The sequence below is a fragment of the Microtus pennsylvanicus genome, chromosome 18 (assembly GCF_037038515.1).
Source record: "Microtus pennsylvanicus isolate mMicPen1 chromosome 18, mMicPen1.hap1, whole genome shotgun sequence".
Classification (NCBI taxonomy): Eukaryota; Metazoa; Chordata; class Mammalia; order Rodentia; family Cricetidae; genus Microtus; species Microtus pennsylvanicus.
The window spans coordinates 26,712,350-26,731,288 of NC_134596.1; the positions used below are offsets into that span (position 1 = coordinate 26,712,350).

General features: G+C 45.4%; 1 protein-coding gene across 5 annotated transcripts in view; it reads right to left on the reverse strand.

Moving 5' to 3' along the window:
- Positions 1-18,939, reverse strand: part of Ntrk3 (neurotrophic receptor tyrosine kinase 3) — a 355,416-nt gene that overhangs the window by 132,483 nt on the left and 203,994 nt on the right. For all 5 annotated transcript variants that reach the window (XM_075952946.1, XM_075952948.1, XM_075952951.1 and 2 more), the window contains exon 12: positions 16,913-17,101. In XM_075952946.1, coding sequence (XP_075809061.1) covers positions 16,913-17,101 — 189 coding nt within the window. The remainder of the gene's footprint in view (positions 1-16,912; positions 17,102-18,939) is intronic.

Sequence of the window (18,939 nt, forward strand, 5' to 3'; positions counted from 1 at the left end):
ACACCATTCATCCCTGGATGCAATGTCTGGTGTAACTCACATTTTCTTCCTTTTACTTATTTGATGCCCTTCCAATATTTACAATGAGTATGTAGCCTTTCAAAACCAAACACAAACTGTGAGTGTTGTTTGATTATTTGTTTTCTCGAGAACCCCCAGAGAGGAGAACCACGGTTGGGGGGTTACAGATTACTGTCAACTACGGATAAATTGCTAAAGAAGTCTTCCCAGCCACATTTGAGGAGCCTGATGAGGAACCCCTAAAGCCTCTTGGTCGGGTTGTGTGAAAACAAGCCATAGACAGTTTTGTTTAACATCGGGGAATTCACACTTGCACGGTGAAACTTTGCTAAATGGTTCATCGCCCCATTGTGCAAACTTTCTCCTGGACCACACGAGGAAGGAGGTATATCTGGGTCACTCTGCTGCAACCAAGAGGAGAGAATGCATTCCCCTTAGTTGCAGAGGTCAAGCTGCAAGGCAGAGCCCTCTCCAGCTGGGTGCAGCAGGGCACGCCCCCCTCCCTGGGGTCTCTCCTTCATTGCCTCTCACCATTTACATTCCAACGCTGTAAAATGACGGATACTTTTAATACAAGAGATCTGTCATTTATTTATTAGCTGGGGGCAGGCTCTGTAGCCGGGAAGGATGCATTATAAATCAACTCCTTTCTCAGCCATTAAAAATTAATACATTTCATAATGCAGAACGTCAGTAATTTCTTTATTAAAGCAGACGGCTGGTTTTCGGATTTTATTTCTTTTTTCCGGTTTTCTATTTGTTTGTTTGTTTGTTTTTCTTTTCTTACAGGTTTTACTTTTACTCCCTCCCTTCCCTAACAATGCTGCCTTTTCTAAGGGCTGGCTGAGTATAAATTACCCTAGGGGAGGGTGCTGTGGTCTCTCAGACAGAAGATAAAATGGAAGACTGTAAGCTCCCCTTAGAAATGCACCATCACGCTGACTTCCACTTTCCCTCATAAGGCTCATGTGTGACAGTCCCCATTTGTTTCGGAACCACCCTGTACCCGAAGGGGAAGGCGTGTAAGCTCCATTTAGACACGGAGGGCAGAAACAGAGGTCTCGGGGTGCGGCACACTGATGGTTGCCCCCTCCCTCACAGAAGGGCTTCTAGCCACTTTTCAGTCACCTCCAAATGACCCTGGCCTTGAACAAAAAAAAAAAAATGGAGAGCAAAGTCCAGCCGCTGAGTGGGAGTTCTTGAGCTGTGTTTCCCCCAACAGGCAGCCCGGATCAAGGGACTCTGCTAAGTGAGGTGCTATTGACTATCCCAGAGACTAACAGGCTAAGCCTCCTAGAAGCCTTCCCTGTATTTCTCCCAGTGATTGGCAGGTTCAGACAGGTGAGAGCTTGGAACTCGGAAAAGGGCCACCTCTGCTGTCCTTAACTTGGGAAGGAATGAAAGGGAAATTCAGTACGTACAATGTTTTCATTTCCACCTTAAAACGGTAAGGGAAAGGGGCGGGGAGATGGCTAAAGTGGGTAAAACGCTTGCTGTTCAACCCGGATTTGCAATGTTCGGATCTCTAGAGCCACATAAACACTAGACACAGCAGCACGGCTTTCTATAGCCCCTCTGCAGCCCTACTTGGTAATCAGAGTCAGACAGAACTGCTGGAAGCTCCTGGGCAGCTAGCTGGGTGTATAAAGGAGTGAATAAGAAAGACCCTGTCTCAAACAAGGTATAGACCAATGTGTGAGGGCTTCTGACTTCCACACTCACATGCATATCCATACCCATACTAACACACACACACACACACACACACACACACACACACAGGGTTTGGGTGGTTAGCAATGTGAAACTTCTCAATATCATTGTCAAGAGGTGTACACAAGGGGAGGGAACCATTCTATACTGGGCCTCACACACCCACTTCTGACCCCTGTAGTGGCTTTGGGGAAGGGACTCACTGGGATAAACATTGTGGTCCAAGAACAAGCTCTCGCTCCGTGTTGATGTCTTTGTCAAATCAGTCACGACTGAGTTAAACCTCCTTGGTAACAAATCCCCACAAATCCCCAAGCACATATTTAAAATCTATTTTCAGAATTACACTGAGCATAATTCAACCAATCAATGAGCCATTAGGAGTTCAGTCCCAACACTTCTTCACGACTAGTGGCATTCGGGCCTCCCGACTCAGCAGAATCCCATAGGAAGAGTTACTGTAACACCAGCATTTCTAGGTCTGGGGACAGAAGCTGAGCCTAGGGAGAGGCCTGGTCACAGTCTGGGTAACAAATTAACCTACACAGCCACCAGAGATGGGATCTGAGGAGACCCGGGCAGGAAAGAAGAGAATGTGTCTCTGAGAACTCTTGAGTACTTCTCCGGCCTCCGGACTGTCCATCTATAACTGGGCTCACCTTCCAGGAAGCCCGCGCCTCCCACGCAGGCATCTGCAAACCCGGACTGTTATTGGCAGTGAAGGCAGTGGTTGGGCCCCATAGGAGCCCAGGAACAGTAACAGGGAACTAACTTCTGCTGCTTGCAAGTGGGCACAACATTACCCAAAACAGCAGTGATCTGTACTTCTCTAAGAACACACTTAGTCTCCCAAAGATGAGGTACAAGAGAACTAGAGGTCAGCCATTAGGCCTGAGCTAGAAGAGGCAGGCTTCAACACCCCTAGGGCTAGCCTTGGATCTGCACCGAGTATCTTTGAACAAGTCCCTCAACACTCTTGAGTTCCTAGAGAATCCCTCCTTCCCTGTCAAAATAGGGGTCACAGCATTTCATTACTGACTAATTTAATGCAGAAGGCAAGATGGAGACAAAGAAGGTGCATGCCACAGTTCTGCCGTGTTCTACCTGTGAGACTACAGCACGTCACTTCCTGTGCCTCAGTTACCTCATTTGGAAAATGGGGACAGTCAGAGTACTTACCTCATAACATTTTCTAAGGATTAAACTGTGGCTACTTCATGACATTAGACTGTCATTCCCCAGCCAACCGGGGAAGCACTTTCTGTGGTAGACCATGCTATGGAGGCAATGAACTTCCACGTTCAGAGCCAGTCTCTCAGTTGGATTTCAGTCTATTGAATTTACTTCTCTGCTCTTCATCGCTTCCTTTCTGTCCCACTCTGCCCTGGCCCCTCACTCCCACCTACTGTCTAGAAACTGGACCCAAAATTGCTCCCAGAAAAAAATCACAAACTGGTCTGATTAAACTCAGGTATAGACATTCTTCCTTGCCTGGGTACATAAGCATGCCCTAAAATGAAGACAGCCCACCAGTCCCACACAGTGACAACAGCAACCAGAACTGAGCAGTTTGAGCTCCATGAAAGGACAACTGCACAGAATAAGGTTTACATAGGGTCAGTGTTCCCATCTTTCCTCCACCTGTCCCTCAGAGGGTTCCTGCTTGCTCCGAGAAGCAAAGGGGCAGTATCAGCGTGATTTGCATATGGGCAAGCACACGTTTTACTCATTGAGGCCTCTGGGGATGGTTGCTTTCATTTTCTCTTGGCAGAGTCTTGATTTTGTGGAGGTGTTCACTTCCCGTCACAGGGGCATACACCTCAGGGGAAATGACTTCCACTCCCAGACTCAGAGAGACTCTGAAGGACCCTAAAGTGCTTGCGGTAATTCCATTCTGCTTAGGAATGATTGGCTTTAGAATAAATACGTGACATAATTCTTCCCAAAGACAGGAAAGAAAAAGTGCTCCAGTCTCAAACTGTGAGGGGCACTGGCATCAAAACAAACAGAGGTACAGGAAAAAGAATCCCAATAAAGCAGAGCTAGAGTCCAACTTGGAATATTTCTTAACTATTTAATTGATCTAAATAATTATCAGCTGCTTTATATCTATGCCCAGTGGTGAAGAATTGCATATTACTTAGATATAAAGATCTTAACCAATATAATCTGATGTTCAAAACATGAAGCATGTGCACAATATGAACAAAACTTGGGCTACATACATCTGAACATAGAGTCATGGGCATTAAATCCTGATCTAGAAGCTCCGATGTTGGCACAGGTACAGGAGACCTTAGTTCAGTGCACAGAGGCACTATCACACATGCGTATGGGAGAGGTGAGCTTCCAGGAAGTAACACCAAAGGGGAGAAAAAAAATAAAGACTTACGAGAACAGAAGAATCCTTCCTGAAACTCTCTGTGCTCTCCAGTGAAGCCCACAGCTTTCCAGTTCCAATTAACTGGCAGAGCTATATGCTCACCTATATCAATCATGCCCCGACGACTGACATCTTTTAGCAGTAAAGACCGATGTCTTTTAGACCTAACTCCTGAGTCTTCTCTTCGTGGCTATGGATCTGGGTGGCAGAACACTGTTTCTTAGATTTGCTGCAAGTGGACGGAGGAGAGGGCAAGCAAGGATTCTTGACTTTTTGAAACTAACTATAAACTCTGAAGCCATAACATTTGGGGGAGCATCAACCTGGGGAAAAGAAGACATTGCTAGCAAAACTTGCTGTAAGCAAGGATAATCACATATGCAGTGACAATATGAAGTTGACAGAGGATTTTCCAGTTCTCGGAGAAGGTTATCTCATATGGTACTGACCACAGGGACCACCCTTTCTTCCCTAAAACTTACAATAGGTCTAAACTGAGGCCACACTCCAGTAATGGTTGCCTAGGCAGCCTTGGGCAGCCCACATTCACGTCACTTTGTATTCTGATGAATAAAGACCCACTGTAGCCAATAGTATAGTCTACTCTTTCAACTGCAAGAGCTGGACCTGGCCACTCCATGCCAAGACTATCATCATATTCTTTTCAGAAAGGAACATGTGTTTCTACCTTCCACATAGTGGTCTGCAAAAAGTGGTCCTGAATGCACCTGCACCTTGGGGTTGCCCTTCTCCTTGGGGATTCCCACTTGAAATGTTAGCTCTGCCCAGAAATGAGGAACAGGGTGAAAATCTGGCTATGACCAATATCTCCTGCTTTGGGGGTCAAGCTGTGTCAGGAGTGTCTGTAGAACAGGAAATGACTCCTGATCCCACTCTTAAAGAGTGCTGCATCCTAACTCGGGTTAGTCCCACTGAATGTAGCCTTTTCCTGTCCCTCCCAGAAGCTTAAGAAGAAACGTGAGACTATCTGGACCAAAAGGGGTCAGGCCCGTCTAGGCACTTTCAGAGTGTGTCACATCGTCCACCGAAGGCAACAATGAGACACCGAGTCCCAGGATGGTCAGAATCCAGCTCACAGCATGATATTATTCACCGGGTCAGTGACAGGAAAAGCTCCCACTCAACATCTATGGGGTCATAGGTTTAGGAAGACTAAAGACCCAAGGTTATTTTTGTTTGTTTTCTGAGCCAAGGTGTCATCAAATCTCTGTCCTTTTGCCTCAACTTCCCAAGTGCTAGATTACAGGTGTGTGTTATTTCGCCCACGCCAGTGTCCTTCTTGTAATGTTCAAATAATTGTAGTGCTCAGAACTTAAGAATCTCACAATAAAAATTATATAAGTTTGCATATATATATATATGCATACTTATTAGAGCATGGAATTTAGGGAGCCACAGAGGAAAAATCTGTTAGCATCCCTCTCTATCCTCTCTACATATTTTTGGAATACTGAACTAAAGGAAGTTGGAAAAAGACACAAGGACAGCTGGACTCACGGCTTCCCGGCCAAGGAGAGAATAGATCTTTGGTTCGTAGCTGCTGAGCACCAGGAATAGAGGGTGAGGTGAACAAGAGCATCCTGGCCTGCCTGGTCCATTTCCCATCCTCCCATTTAGATGATGTGTGTTCCCTCACAGGTAGTAGAAATAGTGGAAATGATAATCATCTTCCACAGGGCTTATGAAAAGAGAATCCTGATAATGACCACAATTAAAGATGGAGGCCCTGCTGCCCTCAAGGTTGAGTGCAACTTCTTTTGCTTTTCCAGCTTTTGAAAAGTAAAAATATTTCTTAAAAAACCAAAACCTGATGAACACACTTGAGCATGCGTTTCCTCTTCTACATCATCTGGCCATGCGAGATGGGCATTTTGATGACGGCTATAATAAAGCTGAACACCGTGAACATTATTACTGCTCATCATTACTAGGAGTTCAGACTTCCCAACTCATCCGGGATGAAATCATAAAATTTGCAGGTAAATAGAAGGAGCTAGGAACGATCATACTGATCATTGTATCCCAGACCCATAAACACAAACATCACCATCTCTCTTGTCTGAGACTCCTAGTTCCAAACCTTTAGCTCCAAGTATTTATCCTGTAACAACTACAGAAGCCAGGAAAGCAAAAAAAAAAAAAAAAAAAAAAAAAAAAGATGCTTCCTGCTCTTTTAAAGAATAGATTAACTTTGCTTTTTTTAAATTATTATTTTCATTGCTTTTAAAAACGTTTCATCTTTTTTCCTCTTGTGTTTGGGAGGGAGTATGCATACAAGTGTGTGCACACATGCAGAGGTCACGGGAGGATATACATGTATCTTACTCCACTGTTCTATGCCCTATTCATTTAAGACACTGTCTCTCATTGAAACAAAATCTCAGCAAGCACCCAGGATCCTCCTGTCTCCATCCATAGGGCTAGGGTCACAGGCATTCAAAGTCGGGTCTGACTAGAGATTTGAAATCAGGTCTTTATGCTTATACAGCAAGATCTCTAATCTAGAGGGATCTCTTCCCCAGCCCCATAGACACTTTTTCTTGGTTTTCAAACTCTGCTCCTAAAATGAGTGCTTCTGCCTTTTTAGAGACAAAGGAGGTAACTCCCACATCCTTCCCTACATTATCTATGGTACTTACTGAGAAAGACAAAGGATGTTTCTTGGGGACAAAGCAGAGATTCTCATCAGTCATCACACGGCTTGTCTACGCAAGGTTCATAAAGAACTCTCTATGCGTGAGGACTTCCTGAGCAGTTTCTAGATTTTGAATTGCAAAAAAAAAAAAAAATAAAGCAGTCTCTGGCCCTTACAACTGGGTGAGGACTCAGCAGCCTCAATACCTGTCTGTGTATCCCAAGTTCTAGGCTTGGGAGAGGCCTCAAAAAGCCCATGTTGGCTAGAAGTCCAAACAAGCATCTTCAGCTCAGTAATAAGGGCCATCTTTGTAATGTTGCCGTTTGTTGTCTGCTCGTCTCAGCCTCTAAAGTTCCAAATCCGGGGCTGAAGAGATGGCTCCGTCAGTAAAACGCCAGCTGCATAAGCCCGAGGGTCCAGGTTTGCAGCATCAGCCCCACATGAAGTGCCAGGCATGGCCATACCCAGCTGGGACCCTGGAGTAGAGCTGGGGACACAGCTGGATCTCTACTCACTTGTATCCATCCAGCCTAGATGATGCTGGGGTCAGTGAGAGACCCTGCCCCCAAAGACAAGGTGAAGCATGAGAGAGGAAAAAGATAATAACAATCTCTGATTTGCATACAAGAGCAATTAATAATAATAACCATCATCATCATCCCAATACAGACTCTGTATCTGAAATGAGTCAAGAAGAAAAGTAAACCTATCACTGAGAAACTCTGAGCTGGAAAAGAGTTAACTTCCCTCTCCCTGAAGGCAAGGCCTAGGCCAGAACACACGAGGAAGACAGGTAGTCCTTCTGCAGCTAGGCATCTAGAAAGAAAACAGAAGACCCACTTCACAGCCAACTCACTTGCCCTTGCTGGGGACAGCTCCCTGAAGGCTCATGTTGCACCATGAGATGACATCCCTCCAGGATGGCTAGGGACCTTACCATTCTTCATCCGCAACCCTGAAGTATATCCTCATCCCCCAAGTACATTTTTTTTATCCAATTACTGTGTATTTACAGTGAGGATAATTGTACCTAATTACTTAATTAGCGTGACTGCATGCTGTTTCTAACTTTAAGTATGCGATTATGACCGTGAAGTACAGGACAGACGGGGTCATGGTTATCAAGAGGAAGGCAGGTTGCCCTGACCCAAGGAGATGAATGTGAGTTAGTCTCTTTGTGCCAGATGGTTAAAATTTTGAAGGGCATCCTCAGGTATATTTAGGGTTTTCAAATCATTTGGGGAAAGTGAAGTTATTTAATTTCACATCTTGGGGCTGGGGGTTATGATAAAATAGCACGGTTGAGCTATACCATACCTGGGAGATGAAAGAGTTTGTGTCCAGCTACAGTTTTTTCCTAGGGCTCGAGAGCCTCAGGACAAATGTGTGCATGTATGTGAAGGTGAGCTTGCAGACACAGGATTTAACTCCCCTGACTCCCAAGTTGTCCCATCATAGCACTTCCCAGATCTTCCAAAAAAAGGGGGGGAGGAGGACTGAATTTACCAAACCTAGCATCACAGGATTCACAGAGATCTACTGAGACATGAAAATATAATGAAAGAAAATCAGAGGTGAACAATCCTAGCTTATGTTCATTTTAAATGTTCCGTGAACCACTGCCTGGAAATCTGGGCCTAGGAATGTCCAACCAATGACAGAATCTAACAGCTAAATGTCACTGTTGCCTTCATCGAGATCCAACCCATGGTTCCCCTAAGGGTGGTTGTCAAAATCAACCAGCATAAGAGAGGAGGAGAACATCAGAACCCCACACCTCCACATCTGTCTCTCCCTTTGCCATGTCACCTCTTGCCAATGTCGCCTCCCCCACCAACCACAGGCAGCACCTCCTGTATGGTAACCTTCCTTTCTCAGCTGTGTACTTCAGGGAGCTCCCAGATCAGCCCTGTAACTAGATCCTCTCCTTGCCATTAGTAAGGCCAGCATGAGATTCTGCAGAAGAGAAAAGACTAGGAAGGTATGCTCTGCCTCGGGAGCAGCCGCTGCTGTTGTGGCCTCTGAGGCTGGCTCTAAGAGGGCCCTGCTCCTCCCAGATTAAGAAAAAAAAGAAGCCCATTTTCCATATTTCATGTGCAAGGTCCATGATGCTGAGCTAAGTGGCTGGGGAATAAACACCCATCATTACCCTGGGCTAAGCGATGTTTGTTAGTACAGAGGTTGACAGAAATCTATATCATGCAGATGCACTATTAATACTGCATTGCACACACAGGCTCTGAGCTGCTCTCTGCAGCTGGGAAACCAGCCCCGGCAGTTCCTCTTCCAGAAAAGGCAAGCTCTGTGACTAATCATCCCAGAAGCAAAGGAGGAGACAAGCCACTTACTCACCCCCACAAAGGTTGCAGGCTGAACCTCTTTGGTCCTATTGGCTTGTGTGGAAAGTCTATAGGTGGGAGTGTGTATTGAAGTTGTCCTGGGGAAAATGGGCAGGGCTTAGGCCCTCAGACAAGTGCATACACACACACACACACACACACACACACACACACACACACATATCAATATATCAGAAGAGAAATGAAGAAGGATAGGATTTGGATTGTAGCTCCAACTTCTGCACTTAATGTGAGACCAGTCTGGATACTGAGCAGGGAAACAAAAGGAAAAAGGACTTTGGCAATCTCATGAGAGGGTGGGGCTATGAAGACCTCACGTCGAGAGCTTGCAGGTCGCCTATGATGGATACAGGGGACGAACATGAGAACAGTCAACCAGGAAGGGCTCACGGATAACTGTGTGCCTGTCCTTCAGTGCAGAGAGACTCACAAGGAAAACTGGAATTGGGATGGGGGCGAGTTTAAAAGTGACACACAGAGAAAATGAAGACATTGACAAGATGGCAGAAGCTAAAGAGGAAAGAAAATGGGCACCTGAAAGAGAAGGGCTAGTCAGGAGCTTGAGACTGGCCCCTGAGGAAAAACCCACCAAACTCTGTTGACATTCACTGAAAGTATGAACACACTGGGAAAGGAAGGGGCCAGTACTGACATGAGCCCACCCAACTGCCCATTGACCAGTGACCAGATGGAAGCATCATGTATTAATCTGCATAAACATCCACAAGAACTATGTTAGCATCTACCACTGGGATAATTCGGAGTAGAGCACACTTCAGAAAGCAGGCAAAGTATGCACACCCACAAAGGGACAGGAGATGATCAGCAGGGACAAATCTAATGGGAACCTAAAACTACCTACCTAGCTGCCTCTAGTTTGTAAAACAGTCTGACTGCATTTTAGGAGGCTACATGTCCTTAGCATATGATCCAGAAATTACTCCTAGTTATTTATACACATAAATTCAAAACCTATGTCCACACATAAACCTGTACCTGAATGTTTATATGGCTTTATTGTCCCAAATAGGAAGCCGCAAACAATGAAGCTGTCTATTGTTTACTTTGGAATAAGTTATCCTAAAGCCTTAATTCCTGGTACCTTAGAATGTGAGCTCATTTGGAAATAGGGATGCAGATATAATTATTTTAAATGATTACACTGGGGTACAGTGGGCCCCTAATTTAATATGCCTGCTCTCCTTGTTAGAAGTCACATGAAGATAAGTGGCTTGATTCACCTGCAATCTGAGAAACAGTCAAGAAGCTGGTTGTCCCACTGGATACTGAGAGACCCCAAAGGGTCACCACAGGTTTCAGAAAAAGCAACGCCCTACCTGCATCTTGATTTCAGACTGTGGCAATACACTCATGCTGTATGAAGAGAGCTTGTCTGGGATGCTGGGCTACCAAGCTCTAACAAAACAATACAGTGTCCCTTCAGTCGATGAGTGACAAAATCTAACACAACCAGAAGATGCAAAGTGCCTCGACAATGAAAGTAAACTATCATGCCATAGAAGCACATGGTAGAACTTTCAGGGCTCACTGCTAAGTGAATGAAGCCAAGCTGGAAGACTGGCTTCACTGTGACTCCAACTATAGGGCAAGAAGGAAAAGCATGCCACAAACAAGGGGAACAATAAAGACATCAGTGGCTGCTTAGGGTAGGAGTGTGAACGATAGAGGATTTTAGAGCAGAACACAGAACTGCCAAACACCAAGAGACAACCCTCCTGAAAACTGTGGACTTTAGCTAACAATAATCCCTCAATATTATCACAGTGCTATTGCTGACCGCAAATGAACCACATTCGTGTCAACTTTAATAATATAGCACATTGCTGTGAGGATGGGGAGCAAATGGGGTGCTGTAGGCACTCTACTTTCAGCTCAAGTTTTATGTAAACCTAAACCTATTTTATGAAGAACAAAATAGTTTAAATCCAGGAGTAGCTACTACCTTACCTGAAGGCAACCACGGTCCCTTGGGATGTTGAGGTTAAAAGTGTCAAACAGATGCAGGCACAGCCTTGTGACTATACGGACCTTGGTCAACCTTGAACATCTACACAGAAACTAACCTTATTCTTCAATAAGCTAGCTCCCTAAGTTCAAGAGGTATGGGTACTGGAGGGTACCTAGAATCCTGAGTATTGATTTCAAGGAAAAAGCTAGATGATAGGTTCCCTGGTTCTTGTCTGTTGTGGTTGTTGGTTGCATTATCTCAGACTCAATTTTGGGAACTGTGTGTATTCTAGAGCAAGCCATCAAAGTCTACAGTGTCAGTTGCTGTATCTGTAAAATGGGATACCAGGCTTTCCCTGGAAAGCTAGTTACTGATCACTTCAGATAACACACACCAAACACCAGCTGAGTGCTTGATCCAAAAATGCTGAGGTTACAGATCAGCAACCTTGCTAAAGAGCTTACATCACGAGCTTTTCATGTTAATCAATGTCCCATGACTACAAGAAACACCTGAGATCATCAACTTCTGTAAAGAAAAGAACCTAGTTTGGGACAAGTTGGACCTATTGAATTTTGGGGTTCTGGCCAGGCTTTGGGTGACAACAGTAGAGGGCATAAGTTGGGGCCAAGAATCACTCACCTCATGCCCAGGGAGAATAAGAAAGTGAGGGAAGACTGCTACTCAATACTTTTTGAGGGCATAGCCCCAATATCCTAGAAGTTCCACTAAAATCTGATTCTTAATGTTTCTCCCACCTCCCAAGAGTTCCTCCCTGAGTACCAAGTCTCCAACACATGGGTCTTGGGGGAACATTCAGGATCCAAAACTATAGCATCATCTTACAAATGTTATTTAGTTTCTTCTTTGACCTTAGTGTTATGTTGTGTGTTCACTAGAAACTAAAGAATTAAATGCAGTGGTGAGGACACAGAGCTAAGTTGGTCCCCAGGACTTATTAGACAGTCAGCTTAGCTATACTTAGCCCATGTCAGGTCACAGAGAGACCCTGTCTCAATAAACATGAGTGGACTCTGAGGAGTGATTCCTAAAGTTGTCTCCTACATATATGCACACACATGAACACATGTGTGCACACACATAGTATGAGCACAGGCACGGGGTGGGACAATTAGAAGTGATCCCACTGGGAAGAATGTAAATCCGTGGTTGGGAAACAGTACATTTATTTGAGAGGTAAGAGGGTAACTTGGAAACTCATTTAAAATCTTTCAAGACTGGTACATGTACATGGTGTTGTCTGCAAGCCGAGGGTTAGAAAGAAGCAAGGAAGGAAGAGTCAATTAGGACAGTGTGAGCCTTGGAGGGATTTGCAAGAGGCTGGAATTGAAGTGTCATGATAGCATTGTATATTAAGGAAGAAAACGACAAGGGGAAATGCTGCACAGAGAGGGGGGTACGTTATTCCCAAACAGGAATGGCACTACAGTAGCAGTTAGGAGACAACGATTGCCAGTCTGGAAAGGAAGGATAATGGCTCGAAAGCTACAACAAGGTGGAATGTGAAAGGCACAGAGCAGGGAAGGGCTCTAGGGAGCAGGGGGAATTTGCTATGGTTGGCAGTCCATCTGAGAGGGTAACAGCAATAAATGTCTTCTCCCTCTAGTCTTCAGGAATCTAGAAGAATGCCTCTTCCTACCTCTTCCTACGTGTGTGTGTGTGTGTGTGTGTGTGTGTGTGTGTGTGTGTGATGGAGAAGCTAAAAAATCTTCCCAGAATGGTGCCCAGATGCTAAGAAGAGAGGCACTGGAGCCTAGTCAAGCCATGCAAAGAGATCAAAGAAGGAAAATAGGGAATATCCTGAGGATGCAGCTTAAGAAGTAGACACGCAGTTCTGTCATGGCCCAACAAGAGGTCATGGTGAGAAGAAGAAACAGACAAACACAGTCATGGAGGAGGAAGTAGAAAAAGACTCCAGGCATGAAAATACATTCCTGTTTGCTGGATGTGAGGTGCTGACCCTGGGAAAGCGGGAACACTACTTGGGAACAAAGGTAGACACAGACACCTGAAGACCAAAGGGATGAAGAAGACAAAATCAGATTTTCTCCCCAAAGAGCCTATTTCCTCAACAGAGATTAGGTTCTAAGAAAAGGGATAAACAGAGAGCCCGCGCCTTCAGAGACAAACAGAATGTCTTCTCTCCAGCCTCTGGGACAGATCAGAAGCCTGACTTTGAAGATGACAGCAAGCCCAGATCTTCCAAGAAATGAGTTTACTACAGCCCACAAGGGTCACAAAGGTCTCCCAGGGCCCAGTGTTGCTATGCACAAGTCACCATCTCCCTGGTGATCCATTTGGACAGGATCGATTCTGTCTCAGTCTGTAAGATCTAGCCCAAGACCCTCAGCTGTGTGACAAGGAGGGCTATATCCATTTTCTAGTGCTTTTGAGAATCAGGGAATGTTTACACAAATACCAGAGAGCTTATTAGGCTCAGGCTGGGTACACAGGACCAGGTAGGTGCATCTTTATTCGAAATCCCTGAAAGGCTGAATCAATTCAGAATGAAGACAATGTCAAATGCAGAGCATTTGCGGGAACAGAAGCGAGGGGATGCAAGCATCTGATAAGGGGTGGGTACCAGGTGATCTTTAAATATCCTTGCCGGCTGACATGTGATGAAAAATGCTGTGGAACAGATTAGAGACAGATAGGAAGTAAGAAGCAAGAAGCCAACCAGCATCCTAATCATTCTGGTCAGAAAGGTCCCATGTCTCATGGTAAACACAAGAATAAAGGGGGAAAAAACCATTCCATGCTTAACGCATTGCTGGAGAGGCCGGGGAGCAACACCTGCAAATTTAGGAAGCTCTTAAGTCCCTATAACCTCTTCCCAAGTGACACATGCTAAAATGGGACACGGGAGGGAATTGGTGGAGGAAGCCTGGGGATCCTGCATATGAATAATTTGCTCTCTTAATTCCCCACTTCCCACTTTCAAAAGGTGTGAACCCAATCTTACATACAGCACTGTAGACGTTCCTGTCTGCTGATGTGAGAAAGCAAATGTGGCTTTAACTGTGAGGGCAGCCTCTCACTGTATAGAGGGTTGTGTCATCGAGTTAGTTCCCTTGAAACCTTGGGAATGAGAGACCCTACTGTCTCTCAGCCATCCTGTCCCTGCTCGTGTGAGCCAAATACAATGCTCCTGCAAAGTACTTATTGTGTCACGTGTGTTTCCCGAAACTAACTAGTTGTCTGCTGTCTATTGATAGGTCGAAATGAACTGCTGCATGAAAAAGATGCTTTTCCTACTGGCAAAGGGCTTGGACCATTGGAGTCAACCTGTGACTTTCCTGTGATAAGGCTTTGTGTGTCCCCTCCAACTTCTAGTCTCTGCCAATAAACCCAGAATCCCCACTAACCTCTGCTTGCTTACACAGAAGCAGCATGACTCCCTAGATGGCTGTGTTGGCTCCTACACCAGACCGATCTCCAGAAGGAAGGCTCTACACGCTCGAGATCTCCTGGTGTGGTGGCTGCGAGATTTTTCCTGACATCCAAGTACATGCATCTAATCCCAGGACTTTCTCCACAGCTCGTAAGTTCCCATGGGACTAAGATCATGATGTCTCAAAAGAAACCTGCCTTTCTTCCACATGACATTCACCTCTGTCTTGTAGTGTGCAGATGGCATGGTACCCAAAGTTCCAAAGGACACATAGACCCTAGGATCAGAGACTCTGTACCAAGAGCCCAGAGCATCTGCTAAGAGCATGCAGTGGTGTGCATCTGCTAAGATGCTGTACTTGGGAGTTTGCCTGGCCATTAAAGCTCGTTTGCACTTCGGAAACCAGTGCCTTTACATGAACATTTCCAGTAGAGGCTGAAGAGGTCAATATTTGTGTGTCTATGCATACATGTGTATGTCCACTTTTAATTGGCATAAGAATTGCTTAGATTTATTAATGCAACATATTTTAAAATTATTCTTCCAATTTCCATACCATAAATAAGTGTACTCTTTGAGTGGTCTATTCCAGACCACTTTATTTTTTTTTAATTTGGTGCTTTTGTTGATAATTTTGATCTAACATGACTTTCAATCATAGCTCTGAAATACCATCCCATGATCCCAAACACAAGAAAGCGGTCATAAGCCATAAGTACACATAGAGAAGTATGTGTACAAGATGGGTGTTGATCCGTTGTTAGTTGAGTCATGTGTGAATGAGTCAGTCATACATGTTATCTAAGGTGTTTTTTCTAACAGAATCACACATACCATATGTACCGGTTAGTTGATAAATATTGACTGCAAGCAGAGGCTCACAGAAACCTACCACTGTTTTTTTTCTCTAGGAGCAAGGCTTCGGGGTTTTCTAGCTTACCATCCACAGGGACTTTATGGAAAAGAACTACCGCAAATAACAAGAAAAACATTTATGTTCAAAACAGCAATGGCCAAAGAACACTGCAGAAGAGTATCCTTCCTGGCTACCCCGGGCAGGTGACAAGTCTGACCACAGACAAGCACGTAGCAGTTGGGCTGTTCTTTGCACAGTTTCACGCTGTAGATCTGAAACCTTATCTTCCCCAACCTTGATCTAGAACCCAGGTATTCCTTGGATGACACTCACAGGAAGCCTCTGAAAACCACTGGTGCAGATTCTACATACAGAGGCAAATGATGGTCTGAGCTGGTATTAGCCCAACCTTTACCACTGTGGTAACGCTTACTGAAAAAATCTCAGAGACAGAGAAATGGAAGCAAGGCTGATGGGATGACCCAAGACCTACTCTGCTGCTGGAAGCCCGAGCAGGAGCGGCAAGAGTTAGGAACTTTGAAGAGTGTGACCCAAGTATAGAGTGCTCAGACCAGGGGAGGAGCAAGATCAGAACACACCTTTTTCTAGGCCTCTCCCAGATTGATTGAGCCATGAAAAAAAACCCACTGCTGGGAATCCTGTAGACTGGAATGGGGCGCTCACAGCCTTTGCGATTCTGTCTGGATGGTGAGGCCTTTCCCTAACTGGTTACTCTGACCCCTTGCTTTGTCCCTGCTCCCTACGGGCATCTCCACACTCTCCTGAAAAGTAGTTCATTCCCTAGAAGGCATCAGCAGTGTGAAGGCGACGCTGTGCATTTATATCTCTGGACCCATTGAGCCAGGGGGTGCGGGAAGGGGAACACTGTTGGCTGGAGGGACAAGCCACCCCAGATTTCAGGAGCTGAGAGTGAACCTAGCAGGGCTCAGGAGAAATACTAAGAGAGTGGTTGCAATCAACAGGAGGTGAGAGAGGGGAGGAAATAGGTGTCCTGTCTGGGAGGAAGCAGGGAGGTGCCTAGAGCTGGGGTGTTTCCAGGGAGTGCACATTTTGGAGCTGGGCTGGGAAGCCAGAAAGACATTTCTATTCAAGTGTACTCATTGCCCTTCATTCCTTTTCCCTCCCATGGAGGCCTGGGTGGAGCTTCTGACGATCTCAGAAGCGGCTGTGCAGACAGAGGCAAGTCCCATGTTCTAGCATCTAAGTGGGGTTTGCAGAGGAGACTAACCTCCTTTATGAGCCCTTACAGAAGTACCTCTTCCTACTCAGGGCTATGCTGAGCTAGGCAAGTAAAAGAGGGAATGAGACTTAGATCTGTGGCCCTCCCTTCCTCCAGGACTCTGTCCACTGGCATCTCCTTGTCCAGGCTGTTCTCTGAGCTTAAAGACAAAGAGCAGGGGGTGGGGGTCTCCTAGAAAGTGGGAGGCTACCCTAGAAGGTTCCAGAACCCCAGCGACCTGGTTTGCTTCCATACCACCCCCTACAAAATAAGGGACAGCATCCAATCCTACTACTTACATGTATCTGGCTTGTGGCAATTGTGTCCCTGGCGGAAGTACTGGGGGTTCTCAATGACTGGAATGCGGGTCATGCCAATGACCACTGTGTCTGGCCCAGCGTCCAGCGATGAAGGTGTGGTGATGCCATGGTTGATGTGGTGCAGTGGGCTGGCTGAGTCCTCCTCACCACTGATGACAGCCACGGGACCTGCACAAACCATGAGAGACAAAGAACCTGGTGAGGTCGCATCCACTCAAAACCAGTTCTGCCCTCAGAACATTCACTGCTTTACCCCCATCTCCTTCAGAAGGATCCAGTCCATACGATCAGCATTGGCCAAATTCCCTGACCTCTGACCTTAGACAACTCCAGCCAAATTCTCTTCCTTGAAAATAGCTGACTCTCAACCATAGGAATAGTTCCAAAATAAAAAAAAAAGAATTGAAATAACTACTACATAAATCATTTTTGATTTCTCCCCAAGCCCAAATTAGCTGAAAATAATAAATCTCATGTTTCTTTGTTTATGCAGCAGTAACAAGACTTAAAAGCAGAACCTAGAAGCAGGTGTTTCCCTTCACCTCTCCTCTATTTGGGACATGAAAATCGCTGCCATTGAAGGGCCAGGGAGAGCCTTAGCCTGCAAAGTCCTTGCCTCTCAAGCATGAGGATCTGAGTTATGTCCCCAATTGCCACCTAATACACCAGATATGGTGGTACGCATTTGTTGTCCCAGGACTGGGTAGGCAGAACAAAGGAGATGCTAGCACTTATTGGCTATCTGTAGAGCTCCAGGCATAGTAAGAAACCGTGTCTAAAGAAAATAAGGTAGAAAGTAATTGAAGAAGAGCCCAAGGTCAACCTCTCACCTACATACACATGCACATATACACACAGAGATATGCACACACACACACACACACACACACACTAGAAATAGTCCTAGAAATAGTCTGGGGTATACCTGGGCATTAATATTATCAATGTTCTCCATGTGTTTTGGTATACAGCCATGACCCAGAACCTATGATTGTGAAAATGGAGGTCCCATGACCTTTAGCATTGCCACTAAATTTCCAGCGGGGTATGACATGGCTTCCACTGGACTCTGCCATAGCCTTCATCACTCCCAGTGTGGCCCTGAGCCTCACCCAAGCCATGTTTTACAAGGGACAGTAATTAGACTAGATCCCTGGTGGTAGCAGGACTAGCTGTCCTACTCTTGAAATATCCACATTGTCCCAACGTCCACAAAGCATAGCAATGACATCTTCGCCAATTCCATGCTCCCCATTTTCTAATCCTCAGACAAAACCCGGTGAGAAAGGTGACTCAAAGGCACAAACGACAGCGATAATTAATGCTGCCGTCTTCGCAGAACAATGATTGTGTTTAGTGGTATATTTCTCCCATGCATACAAATAAAACTCCTGTAAAGGGAATTAGCTGTGACTGTCTGTGGGCTTCCTATGACTGGTGTTTTAAATGGCTGCTTTGCTAGACACAGAGTCCCCAGACAAAGTGCCTGCTGTGATTTGGTTTTGCAGCTTGAACAATATTTCCACTGCAGAAATCCATTACAACTTACTGAAGTTTATGGAGAGAATATTTCCCATCAAACAGCGAGGTGAAGCGCCAATGAGGCAGAACTAAATGGAAGACTGGTAAATGCGAACGGCGGACCCTGGATTCCACTCCGTCAGCACGGGCAGGCTTATTCCAGCCCGTGACAAATGGTTGACGGTGTCTAGGGACCGTGTGCAAAAGTGGCAATAAGTGGTGGCCCAAATGCCCAGAGTAATCACCTGTCTTGCGAAAAGGAGCGCGTTCCTGAAAACGCTTTCCTTGGAAACTCATTGGGAAAACTTCCTTAGGTACTTGCGGTGAAATGAGAAACACTAAGCCCTGGTATTAGCCACCACCCAAACCCTCGCCAAAATACAAAAGAACTGAAGAAATATTCGTGCACTAAGAGAAAGAGAATAAACAAGACCTTTCAACATTTAGGAAGTTGAAAAACACATCAAAGGAGGTTAGTGACTCAG